The following is a 25408-nucleotide window of genomic DNA, read 5'->3' as shown; positions in this document are numbered from 1 at the left end:
ATCATGCGCACATATATTTCCCAAAATAGCGATATATGCCCATTAAATATCTCAATAACAGAGTCGTCCTGGTATAATGGACTTCTAGGCTGGCACAGGAATGTGTTGAACGGGAGGCGTCCCCTATTCCACTGGAGGCGTACTAAAGCTCCCTCGCACACGACTGAAATCGACTGGTGCGTCCAGTGACTAGAATGGCTACTAACTACTGGACACCACGCACCATTCAACACTGCCAGACATGGGTTCGGTCCCCTTCTCGCTCCCACATGGACACGCAACATACTTAATAACAGTAAAACAGATAATGTATAGTTGGTAAGCACCACCTTAATGTAATAGGACAATATAATGTAGTGTGAAGCCCCATTATAGAAAAAGCACAAGAGAGATTGTTCCTCAGATACAAGCACAGAAGATATGGAAACGATGCAGTTACCCCAGCCACCAGTCTTCTGAGCCTCAGGAGTTGAAAGGGAGGGAGGCACATCGACACTACAGACGGACAGATCTGCCCGCCAGTCACTGAAGGCAGCCTATCAGCTTCTAACGATAGTCATCAGCCCCTCATGGCAGCCAGACAGCCCCTCACTCCGCGGGGGTCTGCCTGGTACAGCACACGAGCAGGGCAGCCCGAGTGCTGCACTGTACGGGCCTCTTGTCTCGACCTGGCTGTCCCTGGCGGATAGACTACCGGGCAGACTGATTGACAGACTGGTGGACTGATTTACTGAGAGACTGACCAGCTGACAGGCCGTTCGCCTCTGACTGACCGGACCGTGCTCCATGCCTGCCGGCCTATCTCAGCAGCTGGGTCTTCAGCTCCTTGAGCAGCATGTTGCCCACCACCATCTTCTCGCAGTTGACGGTGACGGTGACGGCGGCTCCGTCTCCGCCGTCGGCGGCCGGCAGGCCCACCGTGATGAGGACCAGCGTGCCAGACGACATGGTCTGGCCGGCGAACCTGTGAGCAGCGACAGCAGCGCGCGTCAGCGAGGAGCGAACACGGGGTAACAGGCGGGCATCGGATAATGGATATCCATACACCACTCGTTAGCATAAAACGTACACCGCCTCTTACCAAAGCCTGAATCCGTCCCCCATGTCTGTACCTGTCCTTCCCTCTCACATTCCAATTCCGGACTCTCACCTGAGCTGTCTCTCGTTATCCCCGGTGTCTGAGGAGAGGGCCGCCACGTTGACCGCCGCCAGCACCAGTTTCCGGACGTCGGTCGGGGTCGGACAGCAGGCGGGCGTCACAGAGCCGCCGGCCTCGTTCATACCGCGCAGCTGGGCTGGAAGGGCAAACAGGGGGTCATATATGCGGTCATGTTTGAAGGCTAGACACTGCAGCAATAGCCTGGAGCTGCATACGAGCTCCGCTCTATTTACAGCGGAGATAGAGAGCGGAGCTGTATATAGAGCGGAGCTGCATGCGAGCTCCACTCTATTTACAGCGGAGATAGAGAGCGGAGCTGTATATAGAGCGGAGCTGTATACGAGCTCCGCTCTATTTACAACAGCGCCCCCTGTCTCTCTTACTCGACTGGCGCCGCCGTCAGTGTCGCTGCGGCTGGTGAGGTCTGGAGGGATGCAGGTGGCGCTAATTCGGCGGTGCTGGTCCCCACTGCAGACCCCTACCGGCAGGTTCCGATCCGACAGCGGCGCCACCTGTGTCCCTGACCCGCAGTGATTTCTGCCTCGGTGTAACGGTCCCCCACTGAAATCTGATTGAAACATGCTCTAACTAACCTCTGCGGCGCTGGAACAGGTCGTCACTCATGGTAACGGGCCGCAGGATCTCCCCCATGGGCGCCGCCAGGCTGACGGGTACCGTGCGGCCGCCGCCCGTCACTATGTCGAAGCGCGCCGCGTGCGTCGAGTCGCGGAAGTCGACCCCCAGCGTGGAGCCCACCGTGCCGCCGGGAGCGAGCAGCGACACCGGCGCGAACTCGTGCAGAGTTAGACCGGCCGTCAACGCCTGCAGGGACAGGGGTGGGTACGTCAGAGATTGAGGTTGGTGCGTCAGTCGGCAGGGGACGTGATCAGTGGCTAGGGACCGGCACGTTCGGGTCAGGTGCCAGTGACCGACACGACAGGACTGAAATTAGTAATACAGGACCAGCACCTCAGCTGGTGCACAGCCAATGACTGAATTTGTGAAGTTGTGCAGCTCAAAGGGATAACAGTAGTAACTCAGCTACAAGGCATCACAGTTACACTTACATCACAGTCAGGGGTGATAGAGCCAAACTTATTCAGCATTTCACTGAACTGCTGAAGCCGAGGCACACCAGCTCGCCAGCAGCCGAGGGTCCGCGTTTCACCCACCTTTTGTCCGACGTGTATGTCGGTCATCTCCTGCTGGGTGGTGTTTGTGAAGCTCAGCTCCACGGAGGTCATGGCGGCGGAGTAGAGGTGCGGCGCGCGCGTGTACCGGTAGCGCACCTGCAGACCGGAGCCCGTGATCGGGTTCACCAGCTCGCGGTACTCGGAGGGCACGAACTGCGCCGACACCAGCTGAAAACGGACGGGGAGGGACGGGGGGGGGAGTGAGACACCGGCGGACGGAGGAGCTAGTTTACTTGCACTGCAGATGCTCAGTTTAGTGAGGCATAGATAGGTAACAAAAACTAGTTGCACTTCAAAGTACTTCCAAAGTATACAATGTATCGCCTTTTCGTACCCTACCTGCGTGCTCCAGCCCCGCACACCCCACTGTCCACTGAGCAGAGATGACTTCAGTATCCTCCACCGACTTTCTATCTCACCTCGATAGTATCCGCCTTGGCGGTGGCGGTGGCGGCTCCTGACGCCGCCACGGGACTCAGGAGGCCGCCCAGAGAGGGCGTCAGCAGCTCTGTACCCAGGGGTGCAGGTACTGCGGGGGGCCGGGGGACCGGCGTCAGTCTACCACACACCGTCGCCGGCCAGAGCGAAACGCAATAGCTAACAAACAGCGTCATATGGCCTTAGCCGTTAGAAATATTACTGTGTGAAACCAGCCGCACCATATTCAGGCATCCAATCATTTTATGTTCAATGCTCATTTAGTTTAGACACATATAGTGGCCAGAAAAATTGCAGCGTGACTCAAATGGAGACCTCTGGTGTACAGACATAAAAAACATTATCCAACACATTATTAAAAATAAGTAAAAACATCAAAATCCAAACACATCAAACACATAATACAGCAAAGAAACTTACCTTAAATAACATGTCTTCATAACATAAAGAGGAAAAGTCCCGCTCACGAAAACAAAACAAGACAAAACAAAACAAAGCAAAAGACCGACCAAACCTGTATTTACAAATCGACATAACAGGCGATAATCAAGTATCCCGGAACAGGCACGTCTGATACTCCCTCCAAAGGCACGAGCAGACACATTCCGTCCAGCATTGCCGAGCTAAACAGCTCTAGTCCACCCGCCCGCCTATCCCGTTACCATGCGCGAATAGTACTTTATAAATATCTGCAGACCAAACTCCCCAACAAAATAATGACAATAAGTGGCACGTAACCGGACGGAGAACCGTACCGGTCCATCCCGGCACTCCCAACTGGGCGGCCCAGGATGGGCAGGGCAAGTATAGACATGCAGCCCAACGAGCAACTGAACCATGCAGCGTGCTACCCGGGACTAAAACGTCACAGAGTGAGCCCAGATTGTTGGACAGGGTTTGCGATACTGGTAACAAATGGCTGAGAACTAGTGAACGACCTCAAGTACTCTGCATAGCAAAGGTTCTCCGAAAATCGCAATGTTTTAAAAGGCTTGAAGATTAGTTCAGGAAAAAAAGAATGTGAAAAAAATCGCTTGCTCTCATATATAGGGCTCATTGTTTAATAACGAAAAGCTACAAACAGCTAAACTTCTATTAATATACTCTACAATGCCTCTAACTAATCAATAGTGCCTTTGTGGGTAGAGCTTTAAAGAATCTAGCAAAATTAACACTTCAATCTCAAATTAATCATTTCACTATACCATCTTAAAGTAGCAAAACATCACATGGAAGTAAAGAAGTCAGAGATACGAATAGAACAAAAAAGGTTTAATGCAGATCTCTTTTCTCCAGGGTGAATAGTAGTATCTGCACCAATTGTCTTTCAACTAACCAATTAATTTACTCTTCTTCAGAATCTTCTAAGTGGGTAGCTTTTGCGACTGCATCCAAAGCAAACATTTCAGGGCTGGGCTAGCGCGGCAGACTCCTTTTGCTTATACTGTGTGCATTTTGTAAAGAATGCGAATGTTCCGGTGCCGTTGGTAAAAAGCTCACCTCGCTGCGTATGTAACTTGCGTGAAAATAGCATAATTGATAAAGATGAAAAAAATCTGATGGCAGCAAGGTGCGACGGAACATAAAAAGCTCAAGGGACAATTCGAGATGTGTGTGTGTGTGTGTTCGTTAAAACGAAACTCCAAATAGCAAAGACTGATCGGACAAGCGCATTCAGCTTAGCATACCATCTCAGCATACTGCCCGAACAGAACTGAGCAGAACAGAACGAACCAAACAGACCAGAACGGGCGGGACGGCGCGGCTGGCCGCTGTTGGGCTAAACAGACGAGCTGAACTAGCTCAGTTCAGATCAGTTCAGCTCAGCTAGTCAGCCCCAGCGGCCCGCCCGACATCCCCAGCGAGCGCAGCTACGGTACCCCGCGGCGGCCCGGCGCGGTTACAGACCCGAGTCGAGCTCCAGCAGCAGGTCCACGCTGTTACCACCGCCGCCGCCGCCGGCCGGAGCCGGAGCGGCGGGAGGCGGGGCGGCCGGCGCGGCGGCGCTGCTGGCGCTGCCGTCCGACTCGGACCCGGAGTCGGATCCGGATCCGGACCCGGAGGTGGACCCCTCCTCGTCCGAGTCATCCTCGTCTGAATCGCTGGAGGAGGCCTGCGGCGGGCGGAGCGCCGACACGCCGCGGGTGGGCGGCGGCGCGCGCGCCCGTGCCTGGGGGAGGCGGAACAGCGCGGCGGTTAATCGGAAGCACCACACACGCTCGGCGGACACACGAGACCGTCGCACACTCGAAAAAGGTTAAACGGCACACGTTAGACGGTCACATAACACAGACGGTACCACGGCAATGAATAACTTACCGTCAGCACACTGCAGCAGTGGGCATCGGACAAATCATGGCCGAGATCAACGAACTCAACGACCTCCCCCCCCCCCCCCCTCCACACACAAATACACTACAACTGAGTCTATCGAAGGAAGGATTGTCCCACCTTGGTCCGGGCTGTTGCGGCGTCCTCCGAGCTGCTGCTCTCCCCGGAGCTGCTTTCTCCGCTACTCTCCCCGCTGCCGGACGAGCTGCTGTCGCTGTCAGAGTCCTCCGACTCTGTGGACGCCGGGGACGTAGGAGACGGCACAGGGTCAGTGACTTGGTGATTCTGCCTCCCTTGCCAGCATCAAACATGCAATGATGAAAGCTGGGCCAATCAGGCAGCCAAACACACACACACCTTCAGAATGCCTGATGAAGTCTCCCAGTCCCAGACACCCACCATTGCCTGAAAATCCCTCCTCACACACCGTCCTCTGAAGTCTGAGGATCCCTCAGACACCCTCTGTCTTCTGAGGCCTCTCCCAGACACTCTGTCCTCTGAGAACCCTCCCGACACCCACCGTCCTCTGACGAGGAGTCCGAGTAGAAGCCGCGCTGCCGGGTCGGCTGAAGCGCCGGCTCGGGCGGCCGCTCCGGCAGAGGCACCACGCTGTTGCGCACCGTCGGGTCAGGCGCCTCTGCGGGGAAGCTGGCCAGCTCGCGGTAGCCGGTGGCGCGGGCGTTGATGTAGTGGGACAGTGAGCCCAGCTGGAACTGGTCACGGTCTGTGGACGCATAGAAAGTTTGGGGTAAGTCGTTGACACATACCGGGCGGACAAACGCCGAAAACACACAAAGGGAGAACAATAAAATTGTATTAGTTGTTGGGTTCTATTGTACTTCCGTTCAGCCATTGCAGAGCCCCAGCCGCTCATCCCGAATTCACCTTTGAAGCTGCTCTCCAGGCGGGGCGCCGGTTTGGTGGCCATGAAGATGCGTCTGGCGTACTTTCCCAGCCGCGAGTTGGGCCCGTCGGCCGGGAACACCAGGTGGCGCATGAGGCGGACGCGGTCGCGCAGGTCGTAGCTGGGGTCGTAGCGCGCCAGGCTGTAGACGTACTGTGCCAGCAGCTCCGTCTGCTCGGGGTTGGTCAGACACAGCTTCGAGGCCAGATTCACGATCTGCAGCTTCACAATGTCCTCCTGGAGAGAAAGGAATGACGTGAGCGAAGAGCCGGTACCACGAGAGCCACATCAAAGAAGCATTGCTCTGGGTTGGCAAGATGCACACTGCGCATCAGAGGTCAACGTCTCAGGGTCCACTATTCAACGATGGTCACAGTGAGACAATAAGCACAATATCATTAGCTGAAGACGAAATGAGTCTCGGGAGCCGGCACGGTGTCCACCCACCTCGTTGATGAACGTTTTGGCCATTTTGCGGAGGACGTCGGGCGCAATCCGGGGGATGCGGTCGCAGTACTCGCCGATTAGCCACAGGATGCTGGCGCGCGCCATCGGAATCTTGATGTGGTCCACCAGCCTGGCGGAGGGCAGGCGGGAGGGAGATAAACGTCAGCACATAATGATAAATCCTAAGCCAGGGCATGTGCGCTCTGCATTAACTGCCACACACGACAGAACTGATACCATCACGTCCAGTCACTCCGACAGAATGAGCTGCCGGCGGTGTACAGAGGAGTGGCCATCCCACCTCACCGTGCGAGCGAAAGGGATAGGGATTATCGTCTCTCACCTGGCCATGTGGCGGATAATCTCCTTGTGTTCGCCAGGCTGAGTCTGAAGGAGCTTCTTGATCACTACCACGCTCTCGGCCACCACAGACTCTGCGCAGACGACAAAAAAGTCAGACACACATATATACAGACACAGTCACGGCAAACTCTGCACAGACGAGACAAACGTCAGACACACAGACTTATCGTCTCTGATGGAGATGGAGAGCGCCACGTACCGTCTCTGGAGCGTCACGTACCGTCTCTGGAGCACTACCTAGTACCTACCGTCTCTGTTGGAGAGGAGCGCCACCAGGCCCTGCAGACAGGTCTTACGTACCGTCTCTGGAGCACCACCTACCATCTCTGTTGGAGAGGAGCGCCACCAGGCCCTGCAGACAGGTGTCGGTCACGTCGGCAATGTTGGAGGCACACCGGCCGATGGCCTGAATGGTGGCCGCCACAAACGTCTTGTCGTGGCTGGCGATGTACGTCTGGAACTCTCTGTGAAGACAGTGAAATTGACTGGTGAGCGGGGATGAACCAGTGAGAGGGAAAAGTTGTTATGTAAAAAGGATAGAAAGCTGATCAAAGATGCTATAATTTTCACTCATTGGACGATTTCGTAGAAGCAAGACTAATTAAAAATGAAGGTCACTCAAAGTTGGACTTGCAACGTAGTCACCAGCGGGCTTCTGACCTGAGCACGATCGAAATGCTGGACTCGGTGGCTAGGTTGGTCAGAATCTCCAGCTTCAGGATCTTGATATGGCTCGAGTCACACGATCGGACGAAGAAGCTCTTCAGGTAGGGGTCGAACATACCCTGCAAAACATGGTCCTAGATCATGTTCCCTACTCGCTAAGCGCTTCCTGGCAACTATACGAACACCTTCTAACACTCCGGGCCGGGGCGTTCCAGAGTTGGTAGCCGATTGGGGATTATGAGATAATCTAAACGGTGCTCCGAAGTATACCACCACTGCTCCATAGACACTCAGACAGTTGCATTTACTCATAGTCAAGTAAATAGTAAATAGGAATGCCGACTGGTCAGTAATTCACAAGCATGCAATGGTGCGAGAAGTATGCCGATATCTGAGAGCTCAGAAAATATGTAGCGGTACTAGCGCCACAGTCGGACCGCCACCACTCGTATGATCAGCGACTGGTCCGACAAGCCACGCTGGAGGCTGTCAGCCGTGAGCTACCAACGACATCTGACCACTGACTTAACCCGCGCCCCACTGGGGGGGGGGGGGCTATTTATAGCCCCCCCTCCCGTTTTTCTGCAATAACTTCCAAATCGCTTGACGGATCGACGCCAAACTTACAGTACCTTCGGCTGCATCAATTTGACACCTTGTGTCAAAATTTGAACTTCGTAGCTACCATAGGTCGGCCGGAAATGACGTCAAAGTGACGTCATGCTCGTCCGGTTTCGACGCAAAACATTGAACCACGGCAATCGCTCCCAAGAGCTCAGTTTTTAAGCTGGATCCAATTTCTTTGCATGAAAGGACTCAGAATTGACCGCGCTATCAAACTGCTATCTCGAATTTTCAAAATTTTGAAAATTTCGAAAATTTGATATAATAATATTCAAAATTTGTATTTTTATATTTTTTTTCAAAAAGTTTTTGACTTTTCGAAAAAACCGGAATATATGTGACAGAACGCATGGTTATGACTAACTCTAGCAAGTTTTAGCTAAATATCTTCAAAAATGGTCAAGTTATACGCATTATTGCAAAAAATTCACAATTATTAATTTTTCAAATCAATTTTTCGGTACGTATTTGACATCGTACACCAATATAAATGGCACCATCGTGTTCCTGAGCTCAAACTGCATCCAATAGACACCTTTTTTGTTGAAAAATTTTAACTTCAAAATTTGACCTTTTTTGACCTGAAAGTGACCTGACCTAAGCTAAATTCGACTCAAAATGACCTCGAATGACACAGACGACATCAAATTCGAAATCTATGGCCTAAATGGACCATAAAACATGTGTCACGTGACCGACGCATGATAAAATATTTTCGTGACCTGTGATGACCTGACCTTGACCTGAAAATCAAAGTAAAAGCTTGGTACCCTCAGGGTATCTAGAGCATCTGTTTAACCCAGATCTACCCAGAACAAAAATGTTTTCGAATTTTTTTGTTACGCTGGTTTTGGGGTACTTTTGAATCACATTGCTTACCAGCATGTGTCATTTGTTGTTGGCTGTACTCGTTTTGTCGGAAATTGCCGTATCATATAGTATGATACGCTGTGCATTTTCGCACTTTTATGGCACCTTAACGAGCCTTTGCATTTGCCTACAATTTTACTTGTGAAAACGTCTCAGAATTGCCAGCTTTGAGTTTATTTGTAATAATGACACCAAGGAAACAGTAAATCGTAATTGACCAGACCCATAGATACCTATAGGTGAGTATGTCAACAAGTGCTTTCTGACATAATGCTTACTTTTGAGGCTGGGAGGTATCAAATACAAATTCCGTGGCCAGTTCTTCACTAGTAGACAGTAACTTACCAATTAACGTCTGTCTTCAAGTCACTGGGACTTACTTGGCAGACAATCTAGACATTCCAGTGGTGGATGACCATGTTGATGGAGATGATGTCTTCGTAAAAACCACCGGAGGCGTCCTAAGCCACGTACGAATAATGAGGATGTCACAAGAAAACGTGATATCAACCGTCATCCTGCTCGGCAGCTGAACTTGCTCGGGCCGAGGTGCGAGGACGAGAAAACTTTCCGGGGCACTATTCTGACGGAAAACGTCTCGGAGACCTTCATAGATGCGAGGTAAAGCGGAACCGTTGCTCGCCCAGCGTAAGAGCTCGGGAAGGTCCTCGAAGCAAAGAGACGAAAGGTATGAAATGGAAGCAAGGGCACTGCCCCTGTCTTCACCGGTACGCATCTTTCAGGCTTCGAGTCACATAAATACCGCAATTCCTCTCTAAATGAGACATCCCTTCCTTTATACATGACGAAGTCCTCGAGCACGTCCGGAAGGTCATGGTGTTTCACGCTTTTGACATCGTCGAAGTCTGACCTCGAGTTCCCTGACACTATAAACAAGAAGGACAAGATATCCTCCTTCGTGAACACTGCACTCGACGTCAGACTTCAGGCACGTGCTCCATCTCCTATGAATGTGTTCGCTTTTGTCCACTTTTCATGTCGCTTCAAGGACCTTCTCGACTCATGTTGCTGGGATGCAACAACGTCGCTGCTGAACCTTGCATCTCTGAAGGTCTCCGAGACGTCTTCTTTCTCGGAATCGCGTTTCGGAAAGTTTATTCTTCCTTGCACATTGGCCCTAACACACAGCTGCTGAGCAGGATGCCGGTTGAGGTCATGTTCTTCTGTGACATCCTCATCATCACCAGAGTACTCGCCCGTGTCGTAGGACGCCTTCGATGGTTTTACCAAGACGTCACCTCCATCAACATCGTCATCCACCACTAGAATGCCTAGAATTTGCGCCAAGGTGACCGGAAAACATACGGATTAGGGGCAAGTAATTGTGTAGGCTAATGTGAGAAACTGCCCACCGTATCATATATGATACGAATATGTTGTTATCATTCCTGACACGCCAGCTTTGGCGCAAGAATGAATTCAACCACCTGGTCTGTGAGCTTGAACATTTGGTACTATGCTGCCACAAAATTGAGCAGTTTGGCAGAAAGCACTGGTTAGCATACTAACGTCGGCATTATTGGGTCTGGTAAATTACGACTTCTGTGGGCAGCTGTTTTTGTTTAATCATGCTACACGGAAAATATATGAAATATAGAAAAGGTTACCCACTCTAGAAATAGTACAAACGACTGACAACACAACATCACAAAATAAAGTTTCGGCGTGTTTCGGATGGAAGTCGGTTGCCTAGCAACGGTCGAGCGACTCATCGTGTCATAAATGATACGGTGGGCAGATCTGGGTTAAGAGTGTGTGTACCAAAAATGAGCCTGATCTGACTTGTAAGACGGCGGCCAGAGCCCAAAATGTGAACAAGCCAAAATGCTAATAATTTTTACTTTGACCTGACCTGTGACGTCATCGGTGACCTCGAGGTCAATGAAATTAGGTTTCGCTCGACAGTTTTTCCGGGGCTATCAGACGCCGTTTGAATTTTGACGATCGGCCCAGTAGTTTCGGAGTTAGGAGGGGGGGGGGGCGGGGCTATGAATAGCCCCCCCCCAGTAGGGCGTGTTATACACAGACCCCAGTGGGGCGCGGGTTAACAGACTGTCAACGCACGATCTTCACCTGTGACTCTGCGATGCTTTTCTAGCTGTGCAATACTTACCCTGACCTGGGGGTCGCAGCAACGGCAGCAGGGATAGAGAAACAGGACATCAGACCGGGACACGAGGCATCGCGTTTGCGGCATCCCAGACCCGGCTGGGAGGCACACACCACGGCATGGCATGGGAGGCACACAGCACCGCAAGGTGAGGGAGGCGCACACCACGGAACGGCAAGGAAGGAACACCCGGGACGGGAGCAAAGAGCACGTCAGGCAAGCAGCACGCCGGCGGCATACTGGACGAGCAGTGCTGCACACTTGGTGACCATGTGCCTCATAGCACAGCGCACAGGCGTTGACTGTCAGATCACACAGACCAGCCGGTCTCACGGCACACAGGGACAGCGGCCGCAGCCCGCAGGCGGACCCATGCCGGGACGGCGGCCGCCCCACAGACGGACCAGTGGCCGTCTGTGTCTGCCGGGCGGAGCGCTCACCTTTCGCTGAGTGGTCATGGAAGCGATGCAGGTGAGGACGACGCTCTGCACCTCACGGTGGGAGCGCAGCAGACGGATCATCGCCTTCGTCACGAGGCTGACCTCCGAGCGGGGGGCCAGGTGGTGGTACAGCTGAGCTACACCCATCACCACCTGAGGGTTACAGGTCACAGGTCACCAGACAAGTCACCGCCCACAGGTCACAGAGCTCACAGGTAACCGGCTGCCACACCGGAAAGGTCCCAAACCGACAGCTGATGACTACCAGAGAGGAAGGGAACTTCCTTCTTCCCTACTACCCAACCGAAATGTAAGCGATCCGTCAAACAGTCCCGTTTCTCTCTCCCCACCAAGTACCCATCTCTCCCCACTCCGTCATGCACTCACCGCGGCGTTCCGGCTCTGCAGGAGCGGTTTGGTGCTCCGCAGTAGCAGCGCGTGATCCTGGTCCATCACATACGGCTTCCGCTTCTGTCCCTCGGCGTCACTGCCCTCCGACTCGGACTCCGACTCCGAGTCATCGTAGAACGGCCGCTCCGGCTGGTCACCGGGGCCGTCCTGCGGGCAGAAATGGAAATGGATGACGGGGACAACACACACAACACTAACGGGGGCGAGGTCACAAAGCACTGTCTGTGACAGAGGCGGGAATGCAAAACAGGCGGGGTGACGATAACAAACTGACTGATGAGAGTGTGAAACATTGTCATTAGTCCTCCGATTGAGACACCGACGTAGCATTCTGACTACAGCCGACCTGGAGACACAGTCAAGCCTCTGATAGCCACGTGCTCACTCCTGACTGACTGTACCAGTCTCTCGGCGGGCGGTGAGGCTCACCTGGAGGTTGGGGTCGATGAACTGGGTCCTGGCGTAGTGGGTAAGCATGTTGATGATGATCACCTGGCCCCACTCCTCGATGTCTACCAGGACGTTGCACAGCTTGCGGAAGTTCTTGTGCACCAGGTCGATACGCTCTGGGCACACCTGAATTCAGACAGGCAGAATGACCGAGTCACTGGTAGATATTGAACAAGAACATTCCTAATAACAGCCAGACTGACAGAGACTGGGTAGTGCATGATGAAACAGGTAGCTCCACGTAAGTTCACGCATGTTATGAACCTTACAAGCTATGCATCATGAAGTACTCTATCCTCAGTTGACAATCAGAGCAGACAATGCGACTCGCCCCGGGCCTCTGGCGACCATCACTGACCTCCTCGAAGGCCATGACTGCCGATCCGACCACCAGCGTGGTCCGGTCGGCCAGCAGTTTTTCAATGACCGTCACCAGCTCCTCCTTCTGGCCCGGGTCCAGACTGCGGCAGACGGACGCCGCAGAGGTCAGCGAGCACACAGAACACGGCACACAGTCTGACACGACACGCCGGGCGCCCAGAGGTCAGTCGGGACACGATACTCTACCAGGGTATATTGAGTGAAGGGTAGGACGAACTTGGGAAGGAATTTCTAGTATATCTACTAGAAAACCTACTATATGTGGTCGGGACTAGCAAAAAGTTAGTCCAAACTAGAATATGGTAACGCTTATGGTTGGCAGTTGTGACGCGCACGTGACATTCATTTCTTAAACTTCTAAAATAACAGGTTTTAGGGGCCGATTAGTGGGCAGATACATTCAATTAGCTATTCATAATTGATTATGCAAACATTCAAGAATCTACATCATTCAATTCTAGCCAAAATCACGCGGCGCTGCCAGGATTCGAACTCACGACCCTCGGATCCGTAGCCCGATACGCTACCGACTGCGCTACCGAGGACCGCGCGACGACGATCGGAGAGGCGGATCGCGGGTGCTGGCGTGCAGAGAAATCTTTACCCTGTACGCCGTAGAAGATCGGCTGGGTTTCGTGAAAAATGGTAGAGGAATTGTCGAAAGAAAATTCATCGATCTATCATTTGAGACTAATAACCATTGATTCCTTCAAAGGTTGACCGAGATATCGCTCGCTGAAAACAGGCCATTTAACATGTAAACCCTATGGGCTGGTAGGAAATGTACGCCGTGGAGCAGCAGTGCTACCAACTAACTTCGGCGGGGGCCGACTTTACACACTACACAGGCTGTATCTCACCTGTAGAGTTTGGGAATGGCGTGGGCGGCCGTTTTGCGCACGTAGGGCGACATGTCAACCACCGAGTCGTTGATGGCCAGCATCATGATGGGCACGATGACGGGCACACGGATCGAGGAGAGCACCCGCAGCGCGTTCGCCCGGATCAGCTGGTTCGGGTCCTGCGGCGGCGGAGAGAGGAGGGGTGTCAGCCAGTCGGCGGAGGGGGACTGCTGAGTGAACGTCAGCTGGGTCTGCGGTGCCGCCTCGGCAGGGCTCGACGGCCCCTCCTCCTCCCTCTCCCACACCTATCCCACAACGCCAATGAACCACCTCGAAAGGGCAATGCCTCTCCTTTCCTTACATAGTGTGCTAGATACCTCCCCTACGCTGACTACGGTACCCCTCTCTGCATCAAGCCCCCCCCCCCCTTCATCGTACCTTGAGGGCGCGCTGGAATGTGGAGATGGAGAGGAGCGCCAGGTCCTGTTTCTCCTCGGCGTAGCGCACTAGGTACGTGTACACCAGCTTCTTCACCTCAATGTTCTTCGAGACGACGTTCTTGACGACGGCCGGGAACAGGTCGGATGCGTCCCGACCCTTGGCCACCATCTGGTAGGGTAATAGAAGTAGAGCACGGTTAGAAAGAGCGAGTGGGGCAGACACTGGGATATTTTTCATCAGGCATTCCCTGAAACGGGTGGGATTAGTTCGCACTTATGCAGAAATCCTAGCTGAGGTTAATGGTCAAATACATAAACACAAAACATGAACAATACAACACAAATGAATAGAATAGAATGAATTATAGAGTTACAATACAAAATGGTGCAAGATGACGATGTTTCTGACGGACAATCAGATACAGTCAGTGACGACGTCACTGGAGTCAAGTGACGTCACACTCACCCCGATGATGCGCTTCATGGCCTCCAGCTTGAGGTTGTCCTTGCTGGAGTCCAGCATCTGCTTCAGGTCGTCATGTCTGCCGGCAGGGCGGTGGTCAGGTTGCAACACAGAGGACAGTCAATCAAATGACGTCGACAGGACAGGCTATAAACCACGATTGGGTCAGGTGCGGAGACAGAAAGTCCGAGACAAAGACACACATCAACCGATGGTCTTCTGACTTCTGAGTGAGACTAAGAGAGACAGCGAGTGCGAGACAGAACAGACACATCGGTGCTCCACAGCCAGGTCGACACAAGTCCGAGACACAGACGCACATATAACGGTGGTCTTCGGAGACAGGAGTATGAGAGCTAGGATTGCCGGACGAACCGTTTGAAGTCGGCACTGAAGAATCCGGCCGGGGTCGCCTCGTTGCCGTACTCGATGTCGCCGCCGCCGCCGCCGCCGCCGCCGCCGCCGGCCGCCATGCCGGAGCGCACGTCTGCGCCGAACCCGGCCGCGCCCACAGAGGTCGCCATCGGTGCGATCTGGCGCGCACACGACACGAGCTGTGAGGGCGGCCATCACAGCGGGCGCTGGGACGACGGCAAGTTCAGATTCCTCAATACCACCTAGGAGACTAACGGCATGGCATGATTACGTGCATTTGACTGCCAGGAAGTTCGGGAAAAACGCAATAAGTTTATGTCCATTCAGCTTGACTATTTACAACAATTAATTGCCGATGGTTAAATGGTAGGTTACAGGCTCAGGCACTCGCTACCTAGAGCTTATCACGTAACACTCACCATCCGGTCACCTCACCTTTCCCCGGTTCATCGGTAAAAATTAACACCAAAAGTTCCAAGAGCCGCAGTAGAATATGGCGGCATGGTTCTCACCGCTCTATCTGTTCAAGCGTCGCTCGCCATTCCCAGGTACCCTAGCTTTGCATAAATAAGCTGGCCACCGCCAAACGATTACCTACCAAGTACCTACCTGTTTTTTTTTTTTTTTTTAGTATCAATGTCACTATCATGAGTGTCACAACACAGAGGCATGTGATTATCCACTTGACCAAAAGTATTATTGTGTCATTGTGTTAACCCGCGCCGGGCCGGGGGGTGTTTGAACACCCCCCCCCCCCCTGCGGTTTTTCGCAGATATCGCGCCGCCGTTTTTGGCACACCTGTTCGGGCATCTTTTTCGCACATGTTGTGAAAATTTCAGACCCAGGTCGCCTTAGGTCAGGTCACCAGGTCACGCCAAGTGAAGTGACCTCACCTCAGAAAAAAATAAGAATGCTCGTCATAGCTACACCGATTGATCGATTGCCTTGAAACTTTAAGCGATTGATTAGAGCAACATTATCTATAAAATGGTTATCTCGGAATTTTGATATCGGTGACCTAAGGTCAGGTCAATTTTGCGGCCTCTCCATTATAAGTCAATGGGAGAAAATTGAAAAGCGTCTGTTTTGCACGAACGCTATTCTCGACACTCTCAAATATCGAGATTAGAGCACTTCACGGATAGGCTTTTTAGGATCCGGCCCGGCCCATATCCGGCAAGTCATATCCAGATCCGCCCATTATCCGCCTTTCTTTGAATATCAGAATCCGGCCCACCCATGGCCCGTATTGCAGCCAAACTTCCAAAAAATATCCGTAATAATCCGTTTCACCAATAACTGGTTTCACCCAAAACTGGACTAACAAATTCAATCTAAGGGACCAGACAGCCATACATCTCACAGACCATCATGGTTCCAAAAACCATGCTTATAAACCTAAAACTACATGAAAATCACCACATTGGTAAACTAGGTATCATCCTGCCGCTTAACACATTAGGTTAATTTTTAACTTCAACGTTGAATGTTAAAATTTTGATCCGTTTTGATCCGGGTTCAACCTTCAATTCCCAAATCCGGCCCGCCCATATCCGTTCTTTTTTAACAAATTTAGAATCCAATCCTATCCGGTCCGCGGATTTATCCGTGGATAACGGATTTATCCGGCCCATGAAGTGCTCTAATCGAGATGTAGGTAAAATTGACACACTGAACCGGAAAATGGCAACTGTGACCCCTGGTTATGAGCCCGAGGTCATCTCAGGTCACGAACAGAATCTAACAGTTTTTCGCTAATAACTTCTGATAGAGGCGTGCTAGAGCGCTGAAAACGCCTTACATGTGTTCGGCTCGACGTTGCAGACCTTTCAAGGTCAAATTATAGGTAGTTCATTCCACGCGTCTCGACGAGAGGAACACGATGCTGGCAAAAGTAATGTCATGGCTCTTTTGAGTCAAAAGTTATTCCCGAAAAAAACGTTTTTCGTTAAAGAAACGGCTTTTTCGTAAAAAAACGGCTATTTTTGGAGTTTTTGCCCTCTAGAGGCTAAACCGTTGACCTGAGGTCAAATCTGAGAACATTACCCAGAAAGGTCTGTAAAAGGGCTATCGAATGCGCTTTTCCGCGGCGCTGTAGCTCTATCGGTTCCCGAGATAGCCGTTGGCAGTTTCCCAAATGTTGAAATAGTCAACATTTTACCTTCGGTGACCTCTGCTGACCTGACCTTTGACCTGACCCAAAAAATGACGAAGTGTTTTCATCCTTATTTTGGACGTTCTTTCGATTGCCGCTTACCGCGTGTCGCTAGTTGACCCAGGAGCCGAGTTAGAAGGGGGCTGTTCAGACACCCCCCCCCCCCCCACCGGCCCGGCGCGGAAGCTCAGAGCACCGGCCCGGCGCGGGTTAACCCGCGAGTTGCTGGGGGGGGGGGGCGTTAAACGCCCCCACTTTTTTCGCCGGGCCATAGCATAAAAACGGCGCGCCGCAGGCGCGCCAAATTTTGGATACCTGTAGGGAATTGATTGAAGTTTATTGTGACAAAGTTTGGAAAAAATCGGTCGGAAAATTTTTGAGATATCGAGGTTTTAGTGACGTCATGATTTCTGAGTTTTCGACCAAAAACGGCATATGTTCAAAAAATCATATAAAATCACAGAATAGACATAAAGACATGCCGTAAACGCCATTAGACTGCCAATACCATGATCAATCAAATGGCTATCTTCGATTATTGATTATCGTTCCGCATTTTCCATAATCTTGAACTGAATCTTGACAATTTCTCGTAACTACTTCACGACCATGATACATGAATTTCTTAAATTGAACTTTTTGAGCCAAACACGTACACATATGATAAAATGAATGTCACCATCGTGTTCTACGCCCCAAATTACCCATAAAACATGTGTCACAGGCTGCGAATATCAGTTTTGATTTTCGGGGATACGTGCCTACCCGGTTGACCTGACCTTGACCCTGACCTATGCTTGACTGACCCCCACATGGAGCTGACACTCTTGTAGGCCTTATATGATGGATTGTGCACCGTTTTGACAGAGTTTATGACGAGAGGCGCCCATTGCGAAGTCCTGAACTCCATGCTACTGAAAGCCCGATTTCAGGTGTTTGACCTGACCTTGACCCGACCTGTGACCTCAAAATTCAATTTTCAAGTACTCATCTGAAGCGTCTCGTCGCGCTCTTTCGTTTGCCGCCTCGTGCGTTTCGCTGCGCCTATTGGTTCTCGAGTTATCGGCTGGGGGCGTTTAACGCCCCCCCCCCCCCCAGCAAACGGTGGGTGGCGAAATACCCCAGCAACTGCCGGGTTAAAGAGTGTTAGAGTGTCATTGTTAAAACATTTCTCCCTGTATTGATAGCAACCCACTAGTCTGATATGTAAGTACAACGGACACTGCACACTAGGGTATAGCTGCAATTGATCTTTTCTTGGACACACTCATTCAGCAGTCAGCACTCAGCACTATGACCCTCTCAATATCAGGGCTTGGTCATTCCTCTCTTGAACAATGGCTACTTTGATACCCAAATAGTCAATTTCTGGCCAAGTTTATCACTGACTAGCCCTGTGATAGGGCAGTGTGACATGATTATGTGGATTACCCATATGCTAAATGGTAAAGCACTGTACAGATCACCTTTCAAAATAAGTATCTATGTACAGCTATGTTTAAAAGTATGCATGCAACCTGCAAAATACATTTTGTCAAAGTACGTGGAACAGGTGGAGGGCAAGTAGTAGTACACTCCAAAAAAAGGTGGTTTCCAAATGCTTGTTCATTCACAATGAAATATATCACTTCCCATACCCCAGACTGGTAACATGTTACTTATAAATTTTCTTTTGGTGTACATACCTACTTAACTTTGATAAGAAGATATAAATATATGGGGATAGCTGACTCATAAGTGTACAGCATCGGTACTAGGTAGGTAACATAGGTATAAGTTATAGAACACATGTCAGAGAAGAGCTCTAATACAAACATGCACATGCTGGGGACAAAGTATCTAAGAGCATAAGACAGCAATAGAGTAAGCCAATAAGGGAGAGGAAAGAGAGAAGAGCAGGGAAGAGAAGAACGGAGAAGAGAACACAGAAGAGAGAAAATGTAAATATATAAAAAGAAGAGTGCATGTGAAAAAGGGGCACACATTAGAAACAAGATTGGTATGAGAAAGAAAGTGTTTCATAGACATTCAAAAGACAGAGTAGAAAAATGAAGACAGAAAATGAAAGAAAATGCAAGTAGTTACCCTTGGTAGCATTTTGGGATCCCACATCAGTGGTAGGTGAAGCTTGGTTTACAAAACAATGCTACCAATGAAGTGGTTTCTGAAACAATGGTCAGTGCACATAGTGATATAGCCACAGCCCACACCACAAGCAGCCAAAACCAAAAACAACTCAGGTGGAAATCACAGATGCTGATATACGTACACACATGCAAATCAAAATGATAAAGTCCAGGATGTGTTTGTACATTTCACATTCTAATTTGCAGAGCATTCCAAAGTTTACATGAAGGTGTGGTGACACCTCTTCATATTGATATTATAATAACTACCCATGTGCACACACCAATGCTAATGTGGCAAAATAAAAAATGCCAGCCATGTTTAAAGTATGTGTTACCGTGATATAAAAATATCCCATGGAAATCGTACATATGTCTCAAGTCTCAAACAATGTTTGTCAAGCAGGTTCTTGAACCCATTCAGGGTTGGAGCGAGAACTACTTCGGCTGGCACTTGGCAGTGAGTTCCATTCAATGACTGCACCAGGGTATATAGAACAACGGGTACACCAACGACGCGGAAAGCGCCCATTTTACCTCGACAAGTTACAGAGTATGTGATATATTTTTTGTATATGGAAAAAATAGAGTATTCGATTCTGACGGGTAAAGCCAAATCCATAAAACAGTTATTTTTAAATTATATGTACCAGAAATAACATACTGACCATAGTTTAAAACTTAGTCTAAAGTTAGTTGAAAAGCGTATAGTTGATACTAAGATGGAAGGAATCGATGGAAGGCGGAAATGGCGCACCTGTTTCATTCTTAAAATGTGTTCGCAAGCAGGAATTACGTGATGCTAGCGACATCTATCAATGTAATCTGGGACGCTGATTGGCTGACCGAGTCCGTGAGCAGGATCACTCATGTACGCCAGTACAGGGTTGAGGCAATGTGCGCATGCGCAGGAACTATCGCTCTCACGGAGGGGCTTTTGGTACCTCGGGCAGCGCCCAATGCTTTTTGGACCTGTTATGGCCTCCGCATCGAAAAACGCTAGATAAAAAGGTTGTAGAGGAGGCTTGAGCCTACCTTTCCCCACAATAATATCGGCACTTTATCTTTTAGCTTCCGTGTGAGGCTCGCTTGAAAAAGGTCGATTTAACATGGAAACCCTATGGGGTAGTAGTTTTTGAGCGCCCATTTGGCCTAATGCTACCAACTGTTACTGGCTACCCCTGGACTGCACACATGCTCCCGCCAGACTGCAAAGTATGGCAATTTCGACGAGATCTCGTCGGTGCGGGCTTGTTCGGCTGGTGCGGATTTTGGAGTGGTGCGGTGCGGATTTTGCCTGGTGCGGTGCGGATTTGGCTTGGACCTTGATGCGGTGCGGACTTCGCTTGGTCTTCTTACCCGGCCAGGTTTCCTTGTTGACTGTTCTTTGGAAAGCCCTACAAATGCGTGCCAGCCACGGTGACGCACGGTGACGGAGAAAGGTTTTAAATTTACTCTATGAACTAACAATTGCGGCAGAACAAATCCATTCTCGCCTCGGAAATTAACGTGATGACGACGTCATTAGAACGAAGACTGGTTGCGGTGGTGACTGGTATGTCATATTTGCGAGCAGCTGGTTTGAATTGCCAATCAGCACGCTACTTTGGAATGACGTCATTAGTTTTACTCGTACGAAAGTTTGTTGGGGTGATTTTATCAAGGTTCGTCAAATTCACACGTGACATTTAGCATGTAGAAGGCCCACAGAGAGGGGAGAAGTTCCGAATGTCACGTGACCCAATATGCCCTCCGGCACCCTTTTGTCACCGGCGTCCGTCTATTTGCTCTATTTCAAACTTCCGGTACAAGCAGGGTATATAGGGTACAAGTGCGCGGCGCGGTCCCGTGGTGAGCGTTGCTCGTGAAACTGAAATTTGAGGGGAAATAATTATAGTGAGATGAATGAAGTCCCTTGCATTATAATTGCCTGTGGGTTCGGTGCGGATATTTTGGGCTCTCGGCTCGCTTTGGTGCGGATTTTCCGGCTCAGTTTGAAGGGTTGGTGCGGATTTTGAACTTGGGCCGGTGCGCCTCGTCGACCTGCGTGCCATACTTTGCAGTCTGGTGCTCCCGTAGGTAGCCATGGAAATTGGCATTACCACGGACAAAACAAAGACGTCATTTTTTAAACAACTTAACTTCACCCAGCAATCTGGCTAACCTGCAATAAGTGCATTTTATTGCTTAGGGTCAAAGCAAGATAAATCAAATCTGAAAAGTAAAAAACCAGTCTCACCTTGACCTTTTACGTTTCACTCAAGGGCCAGGGCTACATAAATCCCCCAGGCCAAGTTCTCACCAAATTATCACCACAAATAGGTTGTGTGCCTACAATACTTGGGTACTTAAATTGAATCAAGGCCACAAATTCAATGACTATGCTAAAATATAAAAAACTATAGTCCGCATACCCTTTTGGAGACGCACGCGTAATTCTTTTTTCCACCCAAAGGAAGGCGCTATACGGAGAATATCCCATTGCGTCATTGAAAAGTGACTTACACCTCGATCCGATCAGCAGGCTGCGTGGCGTAGTGGTTAGCGCACTCGCCTCATGGTCTGATAACTATGGTTCGAATCCCGCTGCCGGCCGAAATTTTTGGCGCGTTGTAGGTTAGGTTGTAGGTTTGTAGGTTGTAGGTTAGGTTGTAGGTTTGTAGGTTGTAGGTTAGGTCAGGTTAGGTTAGGTTATGTTAGTTTTTGTTTGGTTTGGTTACAAAGAAGCATCTTCGGGTACAGCGCCTTCCTTTGGTTGGAAAAAAGAAACACGCTTTGGAGACACCGGTAAGCAATCACGACGATCACGACAGGAATGGCGCAGAAATCGTTTCTTTATGCCGCAATCAAGGTCTCAAATATTTCATTGCTCGGTTAATTAATCCACTGCAGAAAAACTTACAGAACCCAAACATCAAAACATGTTGTGAATTCTGTACCTCGGTCAATATTTTGTATTAAATATCGGTTTTAGGGCAAATATTTTTACTCAAAAGGTTATAAAAAGACTAGATAGGAACTCAAACACCTGCTCCTTTGACCTTTCAACCTATTTGTAATACCCCCTAGATGTTGTTTTTAGCATCATTTTTATTATAATAAAGCTATGCTTTCTCCAGGTATTCTTATTCTGTTATTCTCGTCAGACTACGTTCATTCGTAAGCTTGTCTACGACAGATCTACCTTTTACAATATGTATGGAGAATAAAGCTTTAGGGTCAACCAACCTTTCAGGCGGGGGCATTTTTTGCCCCCCCCCCCGATATTACCATCGGGGGTATTGTTTTTCGATATTACCAGAACCGCTGCGCCGATCGTCACCAAACTTTCAGTACCCTCCCAGAAGTAGCTATTACACATTGTGACCAAACATTTTCCAAAGGCTATGATAGGTTGGCCGCTAATGACGTCGGACTTCGGAGTGAAAACAACAGGCGAAACAGCAAGGGGGAGGGGGGTCCAACGGTCACCCCCCCCCCCCCCCTCCTGGCCCCTGGCCCTCCTCCCCTCCTTATACGTTCGCGGCTGGCAAAAACACTAATACGGGCGAAGGTTGATTTAATCAGGGTCAGTGCATATTATTCATCTTCTGTTGACTTAGGCAGGCGTAGGAGCTGGCAGAGAAATTCAGAGATAACCACAATGCGGTTGCCGCACGCCGGTGGTGAAGTCATTGCGGGTGACTTGTGCCATTCTCGCTAGATGGCCGAAAGGAATACGTAGGTGGCAGCACCGACACACAGGCCACAGTGGTCTTTAGCTGAAAGAGGTGCTCACCGGAACCGTTCCAAGCCATGTGTACTCAAGCATGCGAGCATGTTATGCATATCAAACAGGAAAAATCGTAAATCGTTTCCAAAATCGTTTCCAAAAGTGCATATAATTAGCAGCAGTTCGATATTCATGAGAGGACTCCAGGACGCCGTGTCCGGTGTCCCGGCAGTCCGAAGGAGGCTTCTGTGCGTTGCAATCGAGTGCCGAACGTCTCGTGCCTCGTGGTGCGGTCCGATTGAGAGCCCATGGTCTGGTCGCTCAGGTATCCTGTGGGGGCCGCCGAGTCGGTCCGCTCAGGTGCCCTCTGGGGCCGCCAAGAGCCTCCGTCCGGCCCGGCGGCCCGTCAACGGACGGCGTTGACACAGGTCGGTCGGCCTCTTTGGTCGGCCCACTTCAAACACAGTTCAGAAGGCGCCGCGCGCGCAGGAAGCGTGCTCTCGTCATCGACGCAGGCCTATCGGTCGCCGCTTCCGGCGCCGAACGCCTGTTCGGGGTCAAACAAATCCGGGACAAAAAAAAAAACGTCCGAGGTCAAACAAGGTCGTAGTCTAGACTCTAGGTCTAATAAGGCCAAAGGTCAAACAAGGTCGGGGAGCAATCATGACCAGGGACCTCAGACCTAGCAACTAGGTCACCGGCTATTTTAGGTCGAAGAAGTTCATTATTTATTTAGAAAATGTGAAAATTGAAAATAGGTACCTAAGCCAGCCAGTGCAGTGGAGCAAATGAAAACAGAGGAAAGAGGACAAAACACATAACTCGAGGCATCTCCCCTCTAAACAAGGGCACCTGGATCAGACGCCCCCGTCTGGGTCAAAGAAAACCACCGTTCGGGTCGGGTGAGCGGCCTAAAATCAGTCGGGATCAGGCATGGTGTGGCAGATTCAGACAAGGCAACCTAGGCAGACACCGCGCTGGTGGCCTATGACCGCAGACTTTAACGGATGAATTGGGGGCGCCTCGGGCAGTTGCGGCCGTGAGATGTGTCGCCCACCGGCCGGCAAACAACCCGCGGCCGAATCAGCGGCTATTGGCAGCCATTAGCCGTCCAATAGCGGCGGCAGCGGCAAACAGAGCGAACGGTGCGGCCGGCTGGCCCGCCGCGCGCCTGATTGAGGCCCGGCCGCCAAATATTGACACAGCCCGCCGCCGGTCCGAGCGGCAACTGCACAGCGCCCCGCGACGGCTGAGCTGCGACGGAGCAGCGCGACTCGGGGACAGGTCCGTCACCGAGCGGCGGCATTATGACAGGTCCGCTACGTCACCGCGTAGCCAGCTCCATTATTGACTGGTCCGTCACCGAGAAGCGGCATTGCGACTTTCATCTCGAACGGTGACTACTTGCCTATAGAAACTACGCCGTCGCGTAAAATTATCAAGCGAAGTTTATCTATCCATAAATAGGAAGGCGATCCATTCTACTACGGAAGGATGTCTCGTCCTCCTCCAAAGTCGCCGTAAGTCGTGATATAGCCATATCCGTCCTCCGGACGGTCGTTCAGTTCCCAGTGTTAACCAATAAGGTGTTTTCAGCCAGGAAAGGCGTCCTTTCCCCACAAATAGACGTGCCGTTGCCTACCAGGGCCCCGTTCCGGCGAGTGTTCCGCCGTCTGCGTCCGCCGGTGTTGCCGGTGGGTGGGTGTGGCGCCGGTTCAGTCGGGGCCGACAGCTCGCGATTTGTTCCGCCGCCAACACCGCGCTCTCGGCGGTGCCGTCTTCGTTTCAAATCAGTCGGACGACGGTCAGATCCGATATAATTATGGGTTGAGTTGGTTTAAATTGGCGGTTCGGCTGCCGCGGCCGGCTCGTCGTCAGCCGGCGTGTCGAGCGCGGTGTAACCGCAGTAGCACCTTCGGGAGGTGGGCGGCGCGGCCACGTCAACTACAAAAACGCCGCGCGCTCTGGATCGGCAGCTCATTACGGCGCCGGCCGCAACTATGAGCGCGGACAAACACGGCCGGCCACAGGTGGATTTATGGGAATAGGGGGATACCGGACTGCGGGTCACAGCCGGCCGCACCGGACGCTCCGACGTTCCGATCTTTCTGGTTAGTGGTTGGGGTGAGGGGCGGACGAAGCCAGGTGGCAACGATTCACCGATGAACTGTCAGGAGAACCGGCTCTGCTGTCTGCTCATGGACTCCGCGTTTATCCTCTGTACTCATCATCTGCGGACCTTCCCCATCGACCCCGAGACTAGCCGTTCCCACCGTCCTGACCATCCCTCTGCGACCAACGGCGCCCCTGACCGTCCCTCCGACCCAGGAGAGGAGACTGACAGCGCCTCTGATGGCCCCTCCCCTGGGTGACGTCGGCGCTGGTGGCGAGCCTCAGACGGCAATTATCAGCTGCTGCGGTGGCACCGAGACCCACTGTTGTGGCCGACTGGTGGCGGCGGTATACAAACACACCAATAAACACAC

At 51.2% G+C, this 25408-nt stretch overlaps 1 protein-coding gene across 9 annotated transcripts; it reads right to left on the bottom strand.

Annotated features, from left to right (window-relative positions):
- Window positions 1-21628, bottom strand: LOC122383483 (AP-3 complex subunit beta-2-like). 9 transcript variants are annotated; one of them, XM_043369977.1, is made up of 24 exons: window positions 19581-19694; window positions 19170-19248; window positions 14929-15086; window positions 14557-14632; window positions 14089-14259; window positions 13669-13829; window positions 12786-12888; window positions 12407-12553; window positions 11954-12124; window positions 11567-11719; window positions 7496-7620; window positions 7182-7299; window positions 7084-7108; window positions 6816-6906; window positions 6473-6602; window positions 6007-6262; window positions 5642-5845; window positions 5242-5354; window positions 4699-4960; window positions 2772-2881; window positions 2332-2520; window positions 1753-1981; window positions 1151-1295; window positions 1-964 (listed from the first exon to the last, which is right to left on the bottom strand). In XM_043369977.1, exons 2-24 carry the CDS (start codon window positions 19194-19196, stop codon window positions 799-801), a joined length of 3330 nt encoding a protein of 1109 aa, XP_043225912.1. In that variant the 5' UTR covers window positions 19197-19248; window positions 19581-19694; the 3' UTR covers window positions 1-798. The 9 variants fall into 9 exon arrangements, with proteins under 9 accessions (XP_043225912.1, XP_043225914.1, XP_043225920.1 ...); XM_043369979.1 differs by lacking the exons at window positions 7084-7108; window positions 19581-19694 and adding an exon at window positions 21450-21628 and having other exon boundaries at window positions 7157-7299; XM_043369985.1 differs by lacking the exons at window positions 19170-19248; window positions 19581-19694 and adding an exon at window positions 21450-21628.
- Window positions 21629-25408: the final 3780 nt, after the last annotated feature.

Source organism: Amphibalanus amphitrite, unplaced genomic scaffold (genome assembly GCF_019059575.1).
Source record: "Amphibalanus amphitrite isolate SeventyFive unplaced genomic scaffold, NRLGWU_Aamphi_draft 000164F_arrow, whole genome shotgun sequence".
Taxonomy (NCBI): domain Eukaryota; kingdom Metazoa; phylum Arthropoda; class Thecostraca; order Balanomorpha; family Balanidae; genus Amphibalanus; species Amphibalanus amphitrite.
This window is presented reverse-complemented; position numbering and strand designations above follow the sequence as displayed.